General features: G+C 47.4%; 1 protein-coding gene across 1 annotated transcript in view; it reads right to left on the reverse strand.

Annotated features, from left to right (window-relative positions):
• IGFBP2 (insulin like growth factor binding protein 2) overlaps positions 1-24377 on the reverse strand; it is a 42908-nt gene that overhangs the window by 6197 nt on the left and 12334 nt on the right. Inside the window, exons 2-3 of the mRNA XM_075609717.1 lie at positions 1855-2075; positions 1357-1497 (exon numbers count right to left, since the gene is read on the reverse strand). Coding sequence (XP_075465832.1) covers positions 1357-1497; positions 1855-2075 — 362 coding nt within the window. The remainder of the gene's footprint in view (positions 1-1356; positions 1498-1854; positions 2076-24377) is intronic.

The raw sequence follows: 24377 nt of genomic DNA on the forward strand, positions 1-24377 counted from the left end.
ATTTCATGGAACGTACAACAGAATAGGCCAACTCATGATAATGTGATATGCAAACTATTTAGCTGTCTGGCTGGTTTTTTCTCCCCTGGGAGACCAATATATTTACATCTAAAGTTGTATGCACTAACGTCTTTCTTTCTCTCCATAGTACTTGCCTGAGATTGAATATCTTGCCTGCTACGAGGCCTTAATTATCCACTGGGGACAATGGGCACAAGGCCCAAAGCCTACGAAAAAGTTTTAGGCCCACAAAAATCTCAGAGGACTCAAAAAATGAGATAAGGAAACTGCTAAATCAAACTAAATTATTTGCCTTAATTGAATTACTTTACGCAACCTTTTTATAATAATACGTCCACAAATGTTGACGTTTATATACACACATGTATGTAACGTGACATACAAATTGTGAGGTATTATGGGAAGTTGAATAATCAAGAACTAATACTAAAAAGAGCAACAGCATAACAATATCGTACAATGTAGAGTGTTGGAAATCTGAATTTAGTTGAATAATATTAGCTCTGACTTAAGTAAATGTACATTAAACATTAATGTTATATAGATCTATGATTATATTATGGCACCTATACATTGTATACAATGCAAATATTTATATATAGATGTATCTTGGGGGCCTACGATTATGGGAGTGCCCAGGGCCTTTATGAGGCCCCGCCCACCGCGTATAGCGTCCAATGTAAAAGCGGCTCTTGAGCCGGTCAAATGATCTCATAGGAAGAAATGTTTTTATTGATTCAATTCTCTGAATTCTGAATCATATTATATAGGATTGCCAAATGTTTCTAAGATAGGGTGACCATATTTTCGCAGTGAAAAACCTGGACAACTGTCGCGCATGCGCAAAAGGCCCGCGCCAACCGCGCAGGGGCAAACAGCCAGAGCCAACCTCGCATGCGCGTGCCGACCGCGCATGTGCGAACGGCCCACACCCATAGCGCATGCGCGGCTGGCAAGAGCCAATCACACATGAGCCGGATCGGCTCTTGCCAGCCGCGCATGCGCAATTAACTCTTTGCTGGCAGTGAATCCGTGGTCGGTGTAGGCCATTTGCACAAGTGCCAACGGCAAACAGAAAATACGGGACGTTTTGGCAATTTCCTTTTTTTTTTTTTTTAAAGTCGTCAGGACACATTGCCAAAAACCGGGACGCGGGTCGTCCTATTCTAAGAGCACTTTGATTTCGATATTTCTTTTATTCTTCAAATGTTCATTAGAATAAATGTTTATTTCCCCCTCCTATAAACCCGTGCAGAACAGGTGTAGGGCACAGGAAACTTGTTTTCTTACCAATCACAGACAGAGAACCTGGTTCTACTCAAGAAAGCCGCTTACCTGTTTTAAGTTGAAGTAGCCGTTCTTGTCGCAGTTGGGGATGTGGAGAGAGTACAGGTGCTCCAGGGGTCCCCTCTCGTCGGGGAGGTGCATGGCGGAGATTCGCTCCAGGACCTGATCCAGCTGCTGCTGGCAGAGGCTCTGCAATATATATTGGGATGAGGACCAGTCTGCAATTGCTGCACCACAAGACACACAAAAGGTTTAGAGCGGGGGTGGGCAACTCCAGTCCTCAAGGGCCACCAACAAGTCAGGTTTTCAGGATATCCCTGCTTCAGCACAGGTGGCTCAGCTTCAGCACAGGTGGCTCAGCTTCAGCACAGGTGGCTCAGCTTCAGCACAGGTGGCTCAATCAGTGGCTCAGCTTCAGCACAGCTTCGACTGAGCCACTGATTGAGCCACCTGTGCAGAAGCAGGGATATCCTGAAAACCTGACCAGTCGGTAGCCCTTGAGGACTGGAGTTGCCCACCCCTGGTTAAGAGGTATTTGTGACTGACTCTGGCGGGCGGCTGCCGTAACTTCTTGTCCTCGGAGTGAGAGTGCTTGTTGATTTTGGATCTGTGCTGCTCATTGGCTCTCTCCCGGTTCACCGCCAGCTCCTTCATTCCGACTTTGGAAGTCTTCCTCCCCCCTCCTGCGATGACCCCACCAGTAGCCAGCGCCCCTCCTTCCACAGTATTCTCTACCAGCATGCCGTCCGTGCGCTCCTCAGCCAGCTCTGTGCGGAAGGAAGAAGAGATCTTAGCACCTCCATGAGCCTCCCTCATTACTCCCTCAGTACTCCCTCGTTACTCCCTCGTTACTCCCTCGTTACTCCCTCCCACCATATCCAATATGTTTCATTTGAACTTACACTCCTTAAATAACACGTTTACCAACAATATCAATAATCTGACTGCAGACAAATGTTAGGCTGGTTTTTTTGTCGTGAACACTTGACACTTTCCTCCTGATTTTGGCACAATCTCAATTGGATTGTAAGCTCTTTGGGGCAGGAACGCCTTTTCCTAAATGTCACTTTTATGTCTGAAGCCCTTGGTTCCATTATGTGTTATTTGTATTATTTGTTAGTTCTATGAGATGGATAGATAGATGGATAGAATAGATAGATAGAATAGATAGATAGGATAACAATGTTTATCCCCCTCAATGGGAAGCAGTAGTTTTCCATATCTGAACCGCGTTGATTTCGGCTCTGGGGACCCCCTGCTCCTCGAGATACTTACATCAAGGTGATGCCGGTATCTCTTCTGTTTAAAGGTCCTGTCTCAGGCCGCCAGGGGGGGGCGCCGTGGCTTCTTGATGGCCTGCAGGTCCTTTAAACAGACATTTTCTGCAGCCTCTTCAGGTGTAAGTATCTTGGGACACAGGTGGCCCCCCGGAGCTTAAATCAACACGGTTCAGCTCTGTAGACCCCCATGCTTCAATCCCAGTAATAATATATATATATTTATTTTTATACCCCAAGAGGTACAGCCACTTTAAACCTATAAGATCTATAGGTTATCTGTAAAATATATAAGGATTGTATGTTATCTGTGGGTGCTTTTATATCCATTAGTCATCCATCACTGAGACCTTTTGAAGTCCTTAGGTTATTGAACAGTCGTTTTAAGACAGGATTACCTAACTTTTGTAGATCCAATGCTGTGTGCATAAAAAGTTCAAGCGATACAAGATAAGTAATATCGGTCAAAGACGGACTTGCCTTGAAGCAAAACAGAATCCCGGCTACTGCAAGGTTAGGGTGGTTTGACGTATCGAGAAGGCAGAGTAACATGAAACATACAGATTGAAGAATGCATGGGACGTAAAACGCATCTCACTGGAACCTACTAAGGTTTAAAGGTGTTCGTCCACATAGGAGGAATAGAAGCAACTTGAACTAATGCCACAGATATGGTTAATATGGTAAAAGTAGGCGATTGGGGCCTATTTATACTGTGGCTTCTTTCTTTCACCCTAATAAATGATCAGACTTATTCTCAACCCCATCCATGTCCAATTCCGGGATAAACATTTGACAAAGTATTTTAAATGATTTATACTCATCTGACTTGTAGAGATACACCTGACTGTAATGTAGTAAATATCATACGTAGGTGTAGCCAGGATAGGGCCTGAGCGGGCAAGGTCCGCTCCAAAACCCCAAATTTCCGGCCCCAAAATCCGGCCATTAAATGATGCCCTGGCCGGCTAGGATGGAGCTTGTCATTTCCGCGCTGCCCGGCCTCATATACAAGCAGCAGCACCGGCGCGGAGCGAGAAGCTTCATGTGGGTGGAGCAGGAAGGAGGAGGACACAGTGATGAGCAGGCAGGAAGGAGCATCCACTACCCCTCCCCCCCTGTTAGCCATGGTCTTCCCCCAGTACCCTCTGCCCCCCTCTGTCATCCACTACCCCCCATATCACCCACTGCCTTCCCCGATTACCCTCTGCCCCCTTCTGTCATCCACTACCCCCCATATCACCCACTGCCTTCCCCGATTACCCTCTGCCCCACTCTGTCATCCACGACCCCCCATATCACCCACTGCCTTCCCCGATTACCCTCTGCCCCCCTCTGTCATCCACTACCCCCCCATATCACCCACTGCCCCCATCTGTCATCCACTGCCCCCCATATTACTCACTGCCTTCCCCGATTACCCAATGCCCCCCTCTGTCACCTATTAACCCCCACCACCCTCCTCTGTCACCCACTGTATCCCTCTGTCACCCGTTTTAGCCACTGACCCTCCACCATGTCATCCAGTGTCTTCCCTCATTATGCACTTACCCCCACTGCCCTGCTTGTTGCCCTCTGCCCGGCTCGTTGCCCCCTGTCCCACTGGTCCCCCTGTTATCCCCCCCCCCCCCCCCAAGCCTGTCCATGTGTGAAGAGGGTTTTTCTCATGCTCCACTGGTTTACCCAGGACAAAGGGCACTATTAGTAAGATTTAAGACACTACACGAGCCATTGAATGGGTGCTAAGGTGCCCTACAGCTTGGCACCGCTAAGGAAATCTGGGCAGTTTGTAACCAAGTCAAATAAAAAGCTGCCCCATCCCCTTGCTTCTTCTGTGGGTGACAGTGACTTCATTACAATTCAATGCAAAGTAAGCAGAGTCTCCCAAGAGAAGAGCTGGCGACTGCCCAGCGATCTGTTTGTTCTTCAGCTTAGATGGAACATTACAATGGCTACAGTTTTATTCTTGTACAAACACAATTGCCAAGGGTCACCCTAGGCGGCTGGTAAAGAACAACAGTGCCCGCTCGTGTTACACGATTGTGACACAGAACGTGGCACAGGCAGCCAAGCATAATGTTTTAAGCCTCAGTGTGGTAATACTCATGCATTTTTCTTTGGGTTAAGCAGACCAGGTCTCCGATGTATTATCCTTTGAGCCTCGTTGGGTTATATAAACTCTTTCACAACCACTCTCTGGCTCCCTCATTTCCCCATAGACATAACACTATTTCACCCCTCTCCTCCTCCTCCTCCACAAAGCAAGCTCACACTTTACTTCAGCTTCTTCAGCGCAAATAACTTAAAATATCACAAGGTACCCTGCCATCGCTCTTATTAATACTGCATTCATATTGCGTGAGTGCTATAGATCAGGATTGGCAGTCCTCAAGGGCTACCAACAGGTCAGGTTTTAAGGATACCCAAACTTCAGCATGGGTGGCTAAATCAGAGGCTCAGTCGAAGACTGTGTTGAAGCAGGGACTGATTGAGCCACCTGTGCTGACCCAGGGATATCCTTAAAATAACCTGTCAGGGGCCTTTGAGGACAAGGGTTGGCCTCCTTGCTATAGAGCATTACCTGTGTTCGCAGTTGTATAGGCAAACAGGTGCGGACAGAGCGAGGAATGCAGGAACACAAACATAGCTAGCAGCTATGGGGAGAAGAGACTCCTCGCCTGGAACAGCTTATAGTATAATTGTATAGTAACATACAGTGACTGTTCTATTTTCTTAGAGATGTCAGTAAACTACCCCTGAACGGAGTCCACCAAATATACAAGATGTCACTCAAAACCGTGAAGCTTTGTTGTTACGCAGAAGCAGAAAACCACAATATTAATCCCTTGGGCGCCAGCAGGGCCTTTCAGACACGTAAGGGGTTAAACAGAGTCATTCTAATTATCTTTATTGTTTGCATTGACTTTGCCTTTTTTGATCCTAATTACACAATTCATGCCACATTCATTCAGTACTTTTTAGTTTTTTTTTATCTTGACTTGGGTTTTTTTATAGGTTGGTCTTAATAACATCCAGTATTGTAACTTTCTTTATTCCACGCCTGCGCTGGGACGCAGTTTAAACACAGCATCCTCCTCTCCTGAGTTATTGTAACCCCTAACAGTCTCAGAGTAAAGCTGTGTATATTGTTGCATGTTACATGGCATTCGTCTTTGTGCTTTTTGAGGTTAGAAATTCAGTTGCTCATTTAAGAAGCTCTCCATTTAAACTGGGATATTAATTCTCAATAAAGCTAATTAACAATTTGTTCACTCTTACTTTTTGCTACAGTCTTTAAGATCCCAGTAATAGGCACCTAACACTGTTTGTTGACTTTCTGAAAAAGTGGAGCTTGCCCCAACTCATCACCAGCTCTGTGCAGCCTCTCCTACCCATCTCACTGCCAGCCTCTCCTACCCATCTCACTGCCAGCTCTGTGCAGCCTCTCCTACCCATCTCACTGCCAGCTCTGTGCAGCCTCTCCTACCCATCTCACTGCCAGCCTCTCCTACCCATCTCACTGCCAGCTTCTCCTACCCATCTCACTGCCAGCCTCTCCTACCCATCTCACTGCCAGCTCTGTGCAGCCTCTCCTACCCATCTCAATGCCAGCCTCTCCTACCCATCTCACTGCCAGCCTCTCCTACCCATCTCACTGCCAGCCTCTCCTACCCATCTCACTGCCAGCCTCTCCTACCCATCTCACTGCCAGCTCTGTGCAGCCTCTCCTACATATCTCACTGGCAGCCTCTCCTACCCATCTCACTGGCAGCCTCTCCTACCCATCTCACTGGCAGCCTCCCCTACACATCTCACTGGCAGCCTCTCCTACATATCTCACTGCCAGCTCTGTGCAGCCTCTCCTACCCATCTCACTGCCAGCCTCTCCTACCCATCTCACTGGCAGCCTCTCCTACCCATCTCACTGCCAGCCTCTCCTACCCATCTCACTGGCAGCCTATCCTACCCATCTCACTGGCAGCCACTCCTACCCATCTCACTGGCAGCCTCTCCTACCCATCTCACTGCCAGCCTCTCCTACCCATCTCACTGCCAGCCTCTCCTACCCATCTCACTGCCAGCCTCTCCTACCCATCTCACTGCCAGCCTCTCCTACCCATCTCACTGCCAGCCTCTCCTACCCATCTCACTGCCAGCTCTGTGCAGCCTCTCCTACACATCTCACTGCCAGCTCTGTGCAGCCTCTCCTATATATCTCACTGGCAGCCTCTCCTACCCATCTCACTGGCAGCCTCTCCTACCCATCTCACTGCCAGCCTCTCCTACCCATCTCACTGCCAGCCTCTCCTACCCATCTCACTGCCAGCCTCTCCTACCCATCTCACTGCCAGCCTCTCCTACCCATCTCACTGCCAGCCTCTCCTACCCATCTCACTGCCAGCCTCTCCTACCCATCTCACTGCCAGCCTCTCCTAAACATTTCACTGGCAGCCTCTCCTACCCATCTCACTGGCAGCCTCTCCTACCCATCTCACCCGACGATGTTGTGGCTTCTGATTAGCTGGTGGGATCTACCATTTTTAATTCCCTGGAGCGAGCAGAAAGACTGACAGGTATCTCTGGAACCATGGGTTCCGTGGTGCTAACAATAGCGCGATACAGCTCTGTAAAAAACCCTTGTTCCAAAGCTGCAAAAAAAAACCCACTAATGTTAAAAATAAATAAATAAAAAGAAGCCAGGATTGCTAATTAAGATATGCAACAGGATACATGTACTGTAATAATAACAACATACATCTGTCCCCTGTGGGGTGCACAGGGGACTATATAAAACATAAAGAGACTATATCTTGATAGTGGCAGAAAATGGGGTAACCAACTCCTGTCCTCAAGGGCCACTAACAGGTCAGGCTGAAGCAGGGATATCCTGAATACCTGGCCTGTTCGTGGCCCTTGAGGACTGGAGTTGGCCACTCCTGCATCTAAACATATAAACAAGAGGAAAAAAATAAATAAAAATACATGAATCAATAATTGCAGCGTGCTAAAAAAGCACAGTATATTACCGCAACGTGCACGAGTGTGACAATATATGTCATCAAAACCCCTTAAAATTAAGCACAAAACGTAGAAGGGCCGAGACGGAGGCATAATGATGCGCCTTACGATACGCTTTAACCATCTCGGTGCGCCGGTGAGTTTCACCGAATGTTCGAAGATCTGGAACACTAATTATGTTCCCTGAACATGATGACAAGTTGTGTCTAGAGCTGACTGCAATGTAAGTCAGAGAGGCTTATTCTGAAAGCTCCGTTAGCGCTCAACCGAGCGATCTGCATGGAGATCCCCATTGACTTGAATGCGGCTTTCTGTGAAGATCTCACGGAACAGCGCTTACGGTGCTCACAGAACAGCGCTTACGGTGCTCACAGAACAGCGCTTACGGTGCTCACAGAACAGCGCTTACGGTGCTCACAGAACAGCGCTTACGGAGCTCACAGAACAGCGCTTACGGAGCTCACAGAACAGCGCTTACGGAGCTCACAGAACAGCGCTTACGGTGCTCACAGAACAGCGCTTACGGAGCTCACAGAACAGCGCTTACGGTGCTCACAGAACAGCGCTTACGGTGCTCACAGAACAGCGCTTACGGAGCTCACAGAACAGCGCTTACGGAGCTCACAGAACAGCGCTTACGGAGCTCACAGAACAGCGCTTACGGAGCTCACAGAACAGCGCTTACGGTGCTCACAGAACAGCGCTTACGGTGCTCACAGAACAGCGCTTACGGTGCTCACAGAACAGCGCTTACGGTGCTCACAGAACAGCGCTTACGGAGCTCACAGAACAGCGCTTACGGAGCTCACAGAACAGCGCTTACGGAGCTCACAGAACAGCGCTTACGGAGCTCACAGAACAGCGCTTACGGAGCTCACAGAACAGCGCTTACGGAGCTCACAGAACAGCGCTTACGGAGCTCACAAAACAGCGCTTACGGAGCTCACAGAACAGCGCTTACGGAGCTCACAGAAGAGCGCTTACGGAGCTCACAGAACAGCGCTTACGGAGCTCACAGAACAGCGCTTACGGAGCTCACAGAACAGCGCTTACGGAGCTCACAGAACAGCGCTTACGGAGCTCACAGAACAGCGCTTACGGAGCTCACAGAATAAGCCCCAGAGAGTGAAACGCTGCAACTGGAACAAACCAGGAGACCTTTTGTTGGGACATGATGGGAAGGGATCAGAGCCATGTAATCCCTGCACTAACCATCACATGGACCTATTCTTGTAAGATGGACATTCTGACAAAGGGCCGTAAAGCAGCAGGCCAGACTGCAGGGAGCTTGTGTATCTAACATAGTCCCGTGTCACACGGGCCAACAGGAAACAATGACATCATCCATTGTGGCTTCCTATTGGCCCGCGTGACCAGGACCTTTAAACTTGCAGGAGATACTGGCGCCCCCTATGGAGGTAAGTATCTCTTGAAGCAAGGGGTCACTGAAGCTGAAATGAATGGGGCTCAACTCCGGCGACCCCATACTTCAAATCGTATAACAACAAAACATGGCAAGAAATGCAACTTGGACTGCAAAGTTAAAGCATCACTTCAAAATGCAGAACCCATGGAAGAGGCAACACGCTCTGCTTTCATTAGGGGCTAGGCAGTGGATTATATCTCCAGTGATCCCGACATCGTGGTGATCTGGGCTGATACATAGCTCAGTTATCAGAAAACTCACGATGAAGCTCGGAATAAATTATTTCTTAATGATGTTTCTCTGCAGCTACAAACTGCTGGGTTATCTCGGTAGGGAAGTGGGCGATTGGGTTAGGCCGCGGGCATGGTCAGCGCTTAGCCGCTGAGCCACGCTCATGCTTGCCAGTGAGCCCCTGCAGCCGCAAGGAGAGCGGCTTTAGCAGGGGCTCGCGCATGCTTCCGCAGGCGTGCGGAGGCATAGCCGCCAAAATTAAACGCATCACTGCTGGAGGAACCTATAGTGCGGGGGTGGTTAACTCAGTACTCAAGGGCCACTAACAGGTCAGGTTTTCAGAATATCCCTGCTTCAGCACAGGTGGCTCAATCTGAACCACTGATTGAGCCGCCTGTGCTGAAGCAGGGATATCCTGAAAACCTGCCCTTGAGGACTGGGGTTGGCCACCCCTGCTGTAGTATAAGGCAGTAGATTAAGATGAATACCAGTGAATCACTTCCTATGAGATTCCACTAAACCCAGTCATGTCCCCCTAAAGTAGACTTGTTGGCAGGGAGAATGGAAGAGGTCCAGCATTTAAATCCATTTATCGCATCAAGGATTCCTCAGTTCCCATTCCTCAGATACCCATCTTCCTGGGGGTTCTTCCTCTCCCCACACAGCTCCAACTGTATTACCCCTCTCCTCCCCAGATACAAGGGTCTGCAAACCGGGCCCAGCACACCCCATGACCAGCAAGCCAACATGCAGAGAACCAGTGTCACTGGAAGAGGCATGCCAGGAACATCACACCAGTTGGCAGATGTCAGAGCATTTTGGTTAAATAATAACAAACCGCAGAATTTGTCTCAAATTCCTGCTACTTTTGCAAAAGAGTTGGCGTGCACTTCCTGCCAATGTGACACTCTTGTGACATGTCCCGCACTCCCTCTAGGATTTCATACAACATTGCAATTGTCACAAAGTGTCACTAGTTTGTTTAATTAAGAGGGCCATATTAAAAGGTGTGACAGATAACTCTTTATTTGAAAAAACACCTGTTGTGTTGCTTTATACAGACATGCTTGGCTTTCTTGTTGATGTCAGATCACTCTGCAGATAGCCGTTTGTATTTGGCGGTTATGATTGTAAAAGCCCTGAGGTGCTTGTCCCGTTATTATTGGTTCAGAGAGAGACTGGGTTAACATGCCATGGTCACCCTTCTTATCGTGCATGTGGGTTAGAGGTCCAGTAGTCTGCTTTTTCAATGCACATTCAAGACTTGCTGCACCATTATTTCGTCATTGAAGCACAAGCCCTTAGTAAAAGCTGCATATATTGCATACTCCGCCGTCTCTTGAATCAGGCAACAGATACGATGGGGCTTCATGACCGAGGGTGTTCACTTTAATCTAGGACTGGCGTCTTTCATTCGTTTGAAAAGCTGACAATGGAAAATCAGAGGGCAAACAGCTGGGTGGATTTACAGATCTGGTCCCAGCCTGCTGTGGCTTGTGAAACTCTATAGAATGTGCCTGGTGCATGAGTGAGCAGCGCTATAAAGAACAAAGACATATCTTGTAGGGCTTATGCTAAATGCAGATGCCATACTCTAGTTCAGAGGTGCTCAGCTTCAGTCCCCCAATAGGTCAGGTTCTCAGGATATCCCTGCTTCAGCACAGGTGGCTCAATCAGACTGATTGAGCCACCTGTGCTGAAGCTGGGATATCCTGAAAACATGACCCGTTGGGGAGGGGGGCTTGAGGATTGAAGTTAAGCACCCCCGCCTTAGTTGCCCTAGCTAAGATAATACAATGTTGCATGGCATAGGTGGAACAATGCATAGAAGGGATAATGCTAATGATAAAGCAACCGCACGAGTCGTATCAAATATGAAGAAGTGTATTAACATTAGGGGCGTAGCTATAGCCCAAGCAAAGCCCGGGGGCCTGCGTTCTTGGGGGGCCCCACTCCCTTGGATGACCAATCCGCCGACTGCGCACGCACGAAGAGTGCTTGCCGACCGCACATGCGTAAGCAGAGCTTGCCGGTCGTGCATGCGCGGTTTGCAAGTGCCAATAAGGAATGATTTGCCCGGGGGCCCGGCCATGTCTTGCTACGCCACTGATTAACATACTCGTTGTGTTTGTCACATTGTTAATGGCCTAACACTGCTTTATATCGACATGATAACCTTCTCCCCTTATCAGTCTTTAAATAGAATGGGGAAACACTGGACGCAGGATCTGTGCAACAAGTTGTAAAAAATGCCCTTCTAGGCGCGTCATCTGGACTAGTCCCCCCGGCATCAGTAACTGGCTTACAGTTTGGGGATCGGGAAGAATGAAGCTACAGGTATCGTTAGGAGGAACTGAACCAACGGCGGTGATCCATGCGACCATTTTCCTTCAGGCATTGCTAGGGAATTAAAACTGCTAAGCAGGGATTGCATGACCTATTGTAATTTAGAAAGGTAAGTGGTAAACAGTGAAAAGTGTCTTGAGCGTAATTGCTATGCGGGAAAGGACTTAGTAGGATTCCAGTGACACACTGCAAGGCATTGAAGTAGCATTTCTACATCCCCCTCTTTTTTTTCCCCTTTCCTTTATCCTTATTTTTATATATAAAGCATGTGACCATGTATAATTCTACATTCTTACCAAAGATAGCAATCGTTTGGTGTTCCTGTTATAAATCTGTAAAAATCCAGATTGTGTGCCTAACTAAATGGCCGCCTTTCAGTTGCACTCAATCCTTTAGTGCAGCTACACTGTATTCTTATATTACTAAGGTAACAGTATCTATTGTTACAGTTTTCAGCTCAAACTGTTGGGAATATTAACAACAAAATATATCACAAACAGGAAAGTGTTGCAAAGATCTTGCACTGCTGGGGAGGTGGGCTAAACCTGCTGTAGAAATCACAAGATGCTCAGTATATTAAAACTCATTAAAAATGGCAATAAGCGTGGAAAAAAAAAAAAAAAAAAACAGTCACTCTTATCTAATACTACAGAACTGATTTATTTAAAATAAAACACCATATAAGGCTGCGGTCCCAGTCTGCACTGCAGCACGCACGCCGAGGCGGAGTTTTTGACGGAGGGCGTGGCTGGGGTTTTCTAGGCGCATGGGCATGACCTCACGCGACTGGTTTGCCCTGATTGGCTGAACTGCCAACAGGGGCGTGGCCACCCCTCTGTCACAACTTGTAAATACAATTTTGTTGTATTTACAAAAACTCGTCGGAAAGCGCGGCTGCTAAATGAGCGCCAAGGTAACTACTGGGCCCGGTCTGATTGGGGGGCGGTGCTTGTACGCAGCGTGCGCTGTAGAAGGTACTGGAGCCGCAGCTTTAGATTTCACATCTTTTGCTGCTTTAATGGAGCAATCAAAGGGGTGATTTATTTTGCACTTTTTTATACATAGGATTGAAACAGGGGGTCTCTGGAGTGGGACCCCATTAATTTCAGCTCCGGAGACCCCTGCTTCCGGAGATACTTACCTCCGTATGGGATGTCGGGAGCAATTCTGGCTCAGCTAGCTGGGGTTTAAAGCTCCCCCGTCACACAGGCCAATAGAAAGCAGGACCTGATGATGTCACAACTTCTTATTGACCCACAGAGAGCAGGAGCTTTCAAACTCCATCATTATGTGATCCCTGCTAGACGAGTAGAGTGGCTGTGGCACCACCTACAGAGGTGAGACCCTCCAGAAGCAGGAGGTCCCCAGTGCTGAAATTAATGGGGGTTCAGCTCCAGAGACCCCCTGCTGCACTCCTATGTCAATAAAAATTGCCTCTTTAGGGTAGTCACCAAGGTCTACAGCCCTGTCAAGTCTCACACAATCTGCAGGCGCCTCACACATTAAGACTGTCTCACTGTCTCACGCAGAGTCGTGTTTATCTCACTCTGCCTGGAGACCACAAGTCCCAAACTCTGCCCCCAACATCATGGACCATGTAACCACACGTCAGAACCCCCCCCCCCTAACACCGTCCCGGCCCACCGGAATCACAAATCCCGCTCTCAGCAGGAACCGGAATGCCCCGCTCTGGAGGTGATGTGGGGGTCTCACGCAGATCACACGCATGTGTAAGGCGCTGTCTCACGCTCGGGAATGGGGCACCACAGTGGGACTATGTATTACGACAAAGGAAAGCGAGGTCGGTTATATTTTATGTGCTCGCGGCTGCATCAGGAATGTGTTCCCTAGCACGAATAGTTAAGGAAAAGAGAGGGTGAATGTTTATTGTTATGCCCGGTCACAGTTGGTGGCGTTTCCTGCTGTACAGAAAAGGGAGATAATGATGAGTCCCATAAATTGATACGTTGCATTAAAATAAAGTGTTAATTAACTACTTTGGTAACCACTCCTAAATACAGGGACACATGTTCAAGATGCCTTTCTTAGCTTCGCTTTAATGGCTTAAGCCTTAATGCATACCTCCCAGTGACTCTCAATGAGTCATATCTGATATGATTCATAATGTCAGCACTTTGTGACCTTGAACACGACACATTGTCACTCTGTCCCTCAGGCACCAAACATTAAAATCAGTGGTTTTCAACCTTTCTTTGGTTAATGAACCCCAACAGGATATTGTGAAATTCTGCAGAACCCCAACCCTCTCTAATAGCGCGCCTGAGATCAGATGCAGTGTAAGGAACCCCAACCCTCTCTTATAGCGTGTCTGAAATCAGATGCATTGTAAGGAACCCCAACCCTCTCTAATAGCGCGTCTGAGATCAGATGCATTGTAAGGAACCCCAACCCTCTCTTATAGCGCACCTGAGATCAGATACATTGTAAATTCTTCTGTATTTGGTGCAATTTTCAAAACTGCAGGGAACCCTTTAGGGATGCCCTATCAAACCCCTGTAAAAAAAACCACCATTAGATTGTGAGATGTTTTGGGGCTAGGTATTCATTGCACCTGTAAATGATACAGTCAGCACCACAAGAGAATAAAGTAAAGTGCTAAAGAGGATTGAATGATGACACGGGAATCATGGGGTTAATGAGAGAGAGCTGCTTTTTTGAATGAGCCATATTATTAGCTGTCTGTGATATAATGATTTGGCTGTACAAAGATTAACCACCATGGTTCCTATTCTGCGTGTTCTTCCAAGACCCGCCCTAATTGGAGATGGAACCAGTGTCTCGGCTTTCACTGTTACGACATGCTGGTAGTTTTTAAATCTTGCCCCGAGGGTAGGAATCCTGTTGGCAAAGCGAAACCCTTTTTTTGCCCTCATAATCATCACCCAGATAAGTACGCCCTCTGGGTACACAACATGCTGACAGAACAATGACAAACTCGGAGGAATTCCCATTCCTGATATCGAAACTCAGTGAAGCGAAGCCGTTCCAGGGTCAGAAACCAGATCCAACAGACAAAGATGTAGTTATAAAGCTAAAATCTTGAGCTTGGAAGACGGGGACTTAAAGCACCAATACCTCCAACCTAACACGCACACTCACACGCACACGCACACCCTCCATTTTTGTACATGATGGAAACCAGGGGATCTGTCAAGTAATTATACTAGAAAGGGGGTCCCCGAAGATGGAAATAAATTTGGGACAGGCATTTATCTGTGTTTCTCAGTTCTTAGACTGGCACAGTCCAGATGCAAACTAAACAGAGTTGTAAAAAAATCAAACTGATTCGATGTGTATTTTTGTATAACTTTAATTGATGGATTTCATGCCGTTTTTGCACCAGCAAAGCACCAGTTTTATAACCTTTGATTATTTGGGACTGTGTTGCTGTAAAGTAGATGTTCCCATCAAAAGTCCAACTAGAAAGATTTAAAGCAGATTTAATGAAGCAATCCTGTTTCCCACCCCCGCCTTTTTTTTTAAGCAGGGGACTGCCGGAGCTGAACCCCATTAATTACAGCTCCGGATACCCCCTGCTTCCCAAGATACTTACCTTCGTAGGGGATGTAGGCAGCAGCTCCGGCTGGGCTGTGTGGGGCTATCAAAATGGCGGATTTAAAGCTCCTGCATCATGCGGGCCAATAGGAAGCCATGATGTCATCCCCTTGCTGCTTCATATTTACCCACATGACTGGGACCACATTTAAACTTGTGAAGCTGCTACCGACGCCCCTTACAGGGATATGCATCTTGGAAAGCAGGGGGCCCCGGAGCTGATTTTTTTTTGGGGGGGGGGTATATGCTTCTTTAATATATTGTGAAGCTAACTTCCCCTTGCTTAGTGGGTTTAAAGCTCCATTCAAGTGTCAAATGGTTCCCTAACATATAACATCAGTGTGTTTCTCTGTAAAATGTGATCGTTGAAGGAGCAATCCAAGCAATATCCTAGATGTGTATTTTTTTTTTTTTTAAATAAATCAGTTCTGTAGTATTAGATAATACTTAGTACCTTTTTTTAAATTGAACTCTTAGGCTGCGTCCAGGGTTGCAGCAGCCGTGCGGAGGCGCGCTGAGGCTGAGGGAAAGAGGGTGCATTCCCTGGCCTTGGTTAGCGCGCCATCCTTGGGCGTGTCGGGGGGCGGGACAGTGACGTCACGGAGCTGGTTCGCCCTCATTGGGCGAACCGCTCACGTGACCGGCCCTGCGCTCCCGTGAGCGCTTGAAACTAAAAAAAATTCTACGACCCACGCTTCCGCACGCTTGCGGAAGCGTGCACGAGCCCCTGCTAAAGCCGCTCTCATTGCGGCTGCAGAGGCTCACTGGTAAGCATAAGCGCGCCTCAGCACGGGTCAGCGCCTAAGCGCTGACCATGCCCGAGGCCTTAATGCCATTTTAATGAGTGTTAATATACTGAGCATCCTGTGATTCTATAGCAGGTGTTAGCACATATCCCCAACAGTGCAAGAATTTGCAACACTTTCCTGTTTGTGCTGATTGGTTGCCACTGATCTCAGCTGTAAACTGTAACAATAGATGTTACCTTAGTAATATAAGAATACATTGTAGCTGCCGAGTTACACTGACTGAAGGATTGAATTCAAACTGAAAGGCAGCCATTTAGTGAACCCTGGGCAGCAGGATTTTCAGTTTTCAATAAAGGTAATTAAAGGCTGCATATCTCAAAACAAAACAAAATAAAAGATTTTTTTTTTATCTGCTTGGATTGCCTCTTTAAAGTCCAGCTCCCGCTTTAGAAGATGTCCTCAGCATGGCTTAGCAGTCCGACCTCAGTGTTATTTAAGGCAGCAGTCCGGCCAGAACTGTAAATTAATTTTTATATTTCACATCTTTGAAACCCGAGGTGCATACAGGTGTGTCAGTCCCACCTCATGTAAAATCCAACATGGCCACCATTGTCACCAACCAATAGGAAGTCGCAACCAATAACGTTGTGGCTTCTCATTGGCCCACGAGACCCGCAAGATTTGGAGGCCATATTGAATTTACAATACACAGCTTCACAATACACCAAAAACTGCCTGTATCTCCGAGACCTCGGAGTCCGCGGAGATAAGAATAACACGTTTCAGCTCCAGAGCAGCCCTGGTTCCAATTAGGTAAAACAATGAAAATGTCAGCAGCAGAGATTGCTGCTTCAATTCCCGAGTGGAGTTTCATGGCTTCAGATACTGTTTCTATGGGAACTATCACCTTTCTCATTGAACCAATCATGAAAACGTAACATTTTGGTGGATTCAATGTTATTTGAAGGAGCGCACAGGACGTTTGCACGGTCAGTATGCGGGCTCAGCAGAGCTTGGAGCTGCAGGGAGTGCAGCTGGCAAAATTAGCACGCGGAAATCTGATCTGATTTTTTTTCCTGCTGCGCCCCCTGTCTTACTTGTCCCGCTCCCCCCCTTCCGCCCCCCCCGCCCGGTATCCGCGGTGATGTCACGTCACATGACTCGTGGCGTCATTTGATGCGTGTGACGTCACATGGCCCCGCGGCGTCACAGCAGGCTGAATCCCGGTAAGTGGTGTTGCAGAGGCCTCACGTGATCCCCCAGCATTTAATTTAAATGCCGTGGGAAAGAGCGCGGGGCCTCTGCAACCACCCGTGCCCCCCCCCACCCAGCAACATCTCGCACCCCCCAGTTTGCGCACGTGATGCACAAGGTTAAAACCTCCATTTTTTTCCCCCTTGGAGGGGACAGACAGGCGCTAACTTGAGGCGGTGAGTATCTCGGAGAACAAGGGGTCTCCAGAGCTGAAACTTATGGGGTTCAGCACCAGAGACCTCCTGCTTCAATCTGGGGAAAAAAAACAACCAGTACAGATATGGGGCAGTGAAGGAGTTAACCCTATCCTGACCTCTGAGATTAGTGTTGCCAGTGACAGAACGAGCCTTTACACTGTTGGATGGGTTCACGTTATTGCAAATTGCAACTTGCAACAGGGGGGGTTTCTGAGAATTTGCACGTCTCAATGGCTCCAGCTATTTGTTTCAGTCACTCGGTGCAGTCAATGTTCAACGTTCAGCTCTGGTAGCGCCCAATAGCTAATGACAAAATAAGGTCACGAGAGGCAAAGGTAATGCAAATGCCTGTCCCTGCAAGAATTCTGCACAACAAAAAAGTCCTGCAGTACTAAGTGAGGACAAGGCTTGCAGTTACAGGCATAATGGGAGCAGGGAGGCTGTCTGCAGGGTGCTGGGTTCTTTTCACCAATGCAGTAGAGCTACAGTTGTGCAGGGGAGGCCCACTCCAGTCCTCAAGGGCCCCCAACAGGTCAGGTTTTAAGGATATCCCTGCTTCAGCACAGGTGGCGCAATCAGTGGCTCAGTCGAAGTCAAAGACTGAGCCACCTATGTTGGATCAGGGATATCCTGAAACCTGGCCTGTTGGTGGCCCTTGAGGCCTGGAGTTGGCCGCCCTTGCATTAGAAATACCAGTGTGTATTGAAGAGCCTAAAAACTCCTTGTGAAATAGTTTGAGTTGGTTACTGAATAACTCCGAGGCTTTGATGGTATAGAAAACATACACACAGCTCAGCACAGCCCACATTGTAATGTCCATGTGTTTCTCATCGTGCTCCTGATCTAGTCGTGTACACATGCACTTTTGCAGTTTTGTTGTCTTCACCTGAAATAGTGCTTTTTTTTTATCAACATCCTCCAGTTTTCTGTTACTCTGTCTAAAAATAGCAGTACCTCCCAGGCCCCCCTTTAATATGTGCACCAATACAACACACACACTGACAAGTGATTAGCTAAATTGCCGATCGTTCCGTTCTTCTGTGATCGATTGGCGAAGATTCGGCTCAGGGGTTCACTAAATGGATGTCAGTGCAGCAGAAGAGGATCAAAGATGCAAAGTTCTGTGGGGAAGATCATGTGACCAGACAGTCACTAGATACAATTGGTGCACTGCTAGAAAGAGGGCAGGGCTCAAAAAGTGGTGTGCCAGAGCCTGTTTCAGAAGAGGAAGGGAATGTGATGTAAATGGTTACTATCGAAACAAAAAATGCTTGTTACATTATAAAACATTAAATATTTCATTCACAGTGGTTTAAAAAAAAATGCTATAAATATTTTCTCATAGTACAGAACTGATTTATAAAAAAAACTAAACAGACTGATATTGCTGCTTGGTCTACAGCTTTAAAGGCATAGTTCCTATTTATGGTGCAGTATTGCTCTACATCAGTGGATTTCAACCCTCTCTAATAGCGCGTTTGAGATCAGATGCATTGTAAGGAACCTCAACCCTCTCTAATAATGTGTCTGAGATCAGATGCATTGTAAGGAACCCCAACCCTCTCCAATAGCGCGTCTGGGATCACATGCATTGTAAGGAACCCCAACCCTCTCCAATAGCGCGTCTGGGATCACATGCATTGTAAGGAACCCCAACCCTCTCCAATAGCGTGTCTGAGATCAGATGCATTGTAAGGAACCCCAACCCTCTCTAATATCGTGTCTGAGATCAGATGCATTGTAAATTCTTCTGTATTTTGTACCAAATATATATATATATTATAACGGAGTAAGGGTAAATATTACCTCATGTGAAGTACCTTGCGAAGGAGAAAGGTGAGGCAGCGAGATGGCTTTATGTGTGAACCCTGGCTGCATATATAAGTCACGTGCTCACAAGTGCGCTGTTCATGACAGGTGGTATATTGGGATGGATGGAGAGGAGATATTATTTATTTGAGGGTCCATGCGTGGAGAAAAGTGAATTGGCTGGAAAGCTGTGTGTATTAATCCTTGTCCCATAGAGAGGTCTGGTGCTCACGGCTGGTGTGCCGTCGCCGTACATGACAAATGTAGTATTTGGTACAGTTTTCAAATGATCTGAACATTGCAGGGAACCCTTTAGCGATGCCTACAGGAAGCCATTGAAAAACACTGCTCTATATTGTGTAGCCAGGTCCGCTCTGGGTGGTTGTGCCTCCCCCCCCCCCCCTCTTCTCTGCACTTCCGCAGCGATCGGAAGGGATGCGGCCGGTGGCGGGGGGCATGAGGGAGCGGGCGCGAGTGCGCACGCCTGCTCGTGTCCCACAGAGGGGGGGGGGTGCGGGTGTCGGGCGGTGACTGCGGCACCGGGACTCCCGGCGGCTCCTGCAGAGGGAGGTCGCCATCATCTTCTTGCTCGCGCATGCGCAGTGAGTCACTGCAGCCGGCGGCGATTGCGGAGCTTTGCGCATGCGCAGGTGAGGTGCGCACGAGGCAGCCAATGGGAGAATAGCTCCCAAGAAGACTACAGCCCCCAGCATGCACAGGGGCTAGGTTAAGTGGCGCCAGGGAGCCAATACGGTTGCCCGAATCCCCTGCTCAGGGGATTGATACTTTTCTCGTGCTCAGCCCACGCTAGGTCAGTCAGGACCAGGAAGAGCTTGGGGTAGGAGGTGAGTGCAAGGGTCTGTGACCCACTGCATTAGGCCAGCAGCCCCCAGGCCCCAGTTAGGTCCTGGGCCACATTAACAGCTTGTAGTGCTATAGGGACAGGCCCTAGGTAGGGACGCTGTCCCATTATCTGTTTGGTAGTCAGGGACACAGTGCTAAGCAGTGCAGCCCTGCGAGGTGGGTTCTGGACTCAGAACGTCACCAAAGACACAGAGACTTACGGTGATATTATCCACGCTGGAATTCACCCCACGCGGTGGCGGATGACGACGTTGGACCAGACGGAATCCCTGTCGTAGTCTGCGGAACCCGGGGTGGGAGCCCCGGGCAGGTATCATTCTACAAGTGCACCAACACTGTACAGCAACGCAAGGAGCACGCCTGAAAGGCGGGGGTATCACTCGGGGACACTTAAGTGGTAGAGTGGCCAAGGGCCCTGTATAGTTCATTTGGACACAGTGTGGGGGTACACGGTGGTTGGGAAGGATAATACTTTCAATGAGAGCAAGTATTGTGATCCATACAGAGTATAAGTATCTATTTGCCGAGAGGGATCCCTCCCAGGTGGAGGCGTTGCACCACGAGATATTGTGATATATATATATTTACCCCAGGCACTCCATGCAGAGGCTTAAGCTCCCGAGGGCCACACAGGTAAATAAGCACCAGTAGCGTCTGTATTCACAGGGAATACCCGTTTACAATTGTAAAACCACTGCATTTGTCTTTAATACTGTGTAAAAACAATGAAGTACGCTTTGTGGAGGCTGAAATGAATGTATGCTGACATCATTATGTGTCGTGTGGTTTCTCCGCTCTTACCGTGGCACGAGGGACATTATTGAAACCTTCTGCAGAGAATTCTGTGGTTCTGCTTTAATTGTTCAGAAGAAATACCGGCTCCCATGGCCCATAGTTACAACTGCCGCTCAGGACATGACTTTCAGTAAACATGGTGTATTGTGGGAATGGCAGAAGGCGGTGGAGCACTTCAAATTCTCACTGCAATCTCTAGGCAGGGTCGCCAACAGTGGGGGTCCGCCAGGGGTTGGCGCCCCGGGCCTGTGTCTGAAAAAAATGGCCGCCAGCCAAGCATCCCGCGCACACTTGTAGAACGTTGAACCGTGTGAGCCGCGTGCACCTCCTTAGCACGTGCCCTGCGCAGGACTCGGGCTACAGCAGTCTGAGGGTAGTGGAAGCCACAAGGTAGCTCCATCGCCATAGTTACAGAGATTGCGACGGGCGGTGATCTTCACGGGCGGGGGAACCCACTGGAAGAGGCTGTCTATCCTGGAGGAGAGCGGGGAGAGGAGACAGTCCGCCCTACCTTAGAGGAGCAGGAGGAGGTGAGGGGGTACACACGGACCCTATAGGAGGAGATGGGGGGGCAGGAGAGGGACCCTACAGAAGTTGGTGAGGGGGGAGGGAGGGACCCTAGAGGAGTTGGTGAGGGGGAAGGGAGAGACCCTACTGGAGTTGGTGAGGGGGAAGGGAGGGACCCTACAGGAGTTGGTGAGGGGGAAGGGAGGGACCCTACAGGAGTTGGTGAGGGGGAAGGGAGTGACCATACAGGAGTTGGTGATGGGGAAGGGAGGGACCCTACAGGAGGAGGTGAGGGGAGGAAATGGGAAATTAAGGGTACAAAGCAAAGGGACTAGGAGAGGAGAAGGGAGTTGGGTGGGGAAAGAGGGAAGGACACAGGAAGGGGCGAGGACACATTTATTATTATTATTGAGTGGGGAACTGGCTCTTATTATTACAAATGACCCATAGTATTTATATCACCATTACTATTATTCCAATGTAACCATGTATTAGTATATGATTTATACAAGTATATTAAATATATAATATTATTGCTATTTGTAGTATTATCCGTGACCATTATTAGTGTTAGTATTATTACTTACATTCACGTAGATTAGGGCTGCCTAGTTCACAGTATTTTGCCAGCTCTGATAATATTAATACACTGGGGTAGGGGGTAGGGGGGCGGGGGGGGGTGTATACACAGGGGGGGGGGGATGTATACACAGGGGGGGGGTGTATACACAAACCATGATAGTCCATGGATAGAAAAATTCGAACAAATAAAGCTTTTATTACATTAGTATATTTATATATATTGGGGGGCTTGGGAGAATTTTTATATGTATTGGGGAGGGTTTTTTTTATGGATTGGACACACACACACACACACACACACACACACACACACACACACACACACACACACACACAGTGTGTGTCAGTGATTCCCAAACTTTTTTTATATGGAGGAACCCTTGAAGTATTTTGAAAAATCTCGGGGAACCCCTATCTGGCTGACACATATTAGGTTCGACAGGGGTCAGTCACAACATTCCACACCTCACGAGCCACCTCTATTTCCCACCCTCTACCCATGTATTTCTCTCCCATCCGTCTCACTAACTCTCCCCCCCTCCCGCCTCGAATGTATTTATCCCTCTTTTCCTCACTCACTCCCTCCTGCCCCCCTCTCCTCTCACTCGCCCCTTACCTTCCATCAATTACCCCACTTTCACTCAATCCATCCTACAAAATACATACCAAAAAAAACCACCCGCTTATGGGGGGGGTCTGTGGTCCGTAGGAGGAACCCCTGAGACTGCGTCAAGGAGCCCCAGGGTTCCACGGAACCCTGGTTGGGAATCACTGGTATATGTTAGAGTCAGATTAAGATCACAAGTGATCTATATCACCGGCACAACGCTAAATTAGGGCAAAAAATAAATAGATTACATCCAAAATGCCCAGGGCTTGTGTGCAGTTTGGCTGTAATAAAAAAAAAATTTTGCCCTAACTTAGTGTTGTGCCGGTAATATACTGTAGATCACTTGTGATCTTATTCTGACTATAACATATATCCTTAATAACTGTGCACCATGACTGCCTCCTGGAACATACTACTGTATGTGTCTTCAAGGTCCTCGTCTAGGTGCCCCTCTTAAAACTGCTACTACATTGCAGACTTCCACAGAACAAAGGGTTAAATAACCACTGTTTGTTCTGCTTTTGTTTGCTTTTCTTCCTGAGGCTTTTGGAGAGGAATCTGGGATGTGTTTGCCTTCCACCTGGCACCAATCTAGAGCTGCTTACATGATAAGTTATATTATTCTAATGATATGGACAGGTTGTATAACACGTTCTTTACAAAGGGGTATGAGTGGCAGGGATAAGAGGTGGTATGGGAGTAAGCTGCTGTTGGCCAATGTATACAGTATTACAGGGGTGGCCAACTCCAGTCCTCAAGGGCAACCAACAGGTCAGGTTTTAAAGATATCCCGGCTTTAATACTGATTGAGCCACTTGTGCTGAAGCAGGGATATCTTTAAAACCTGGCCTGTTGGTGGCCCTTGAGGACTGGAGTTTGCCCCCCGCCCTCCCCGCAGTATTATATTAGGTTGAGCAAATACAAGTACAATGGATATCTGCCTAAAGCACTTGCAATTTACAGTCTGAACTGGCAAGTTATTTAATAGGCTCATGTATGACAGAACAGTGATCTTTTTACAATAAGATATAAAAGCAGTGTTCATAATATTAACATTCAAATAAATCAATAGTATAATCATCTATTTGTCACAAAAGACAAATTATATGTATGTATACACACACACACACACACCATTATTCTCAGCACCCCAAGTACATTCATACATTACATTATCCCAACAATGTGATTTATACAAAATAATAGATTTTAACAACAGATAAAACATCAGAATTTACCACTGATCACTGATAAACCAGTCAAATGTATCTATCTTTACTAATGTTTCAAGAGCTTGCAATCCACAAAGTTCATCATATGAAATGTTCATGTGACTTCATGCTTTGGTTTTGCCTGGAAAGAATGTTTGGGTTTTGGTTCTGCCTAAAGTTCATTGGTTCAGGATTATGTGGAAAATGCTTTCCTATTTAAATATTGATGTAATTTACAATCTATTTAGCAAACATTCTAATAAAAATAATGTGTTTGATCAATATAAAAAAATAATAAAAAGTGAATATTGTGAGTGATTATATGGTGACAGTCAGCAACAAGGGACATCTTCTTGATCATCATTGCTGGCAATGTTGTTGTGACCTAATATACCACCCCATAATATACCACCCCCATTGGAATCAACCACAAAATGTTTCTCTTCAAATCAACAAACATTCTGTTGTTCATTTTAATGGATACCAGCTTCTCAACACATTTTTGGGCAGCCTCATGCAATGGACATTTACAATGCTGCCAGTAGGGCTAAATATTTATATTATTTAAGAGTAGACACTGGAATGTAGGCAACTTAATGAAACCATCGCCAGTCTG

The sequence above is a fragment of the Ascaphus truei genome, chromosome 7, assembly GCF_040206685.1.
Source record: "Ascaphus truei isolate aAscTru1 chromosome 7, aAscTru1.hap1, whole genome shotgun sequence".
Taxonomy (NCBI): domain Eukaryota; kingdom Metazoa; phylum Chordata; class Amphibia; order Anura; family Ascaphidae; genus Ascaphus; species Ascaphus truei.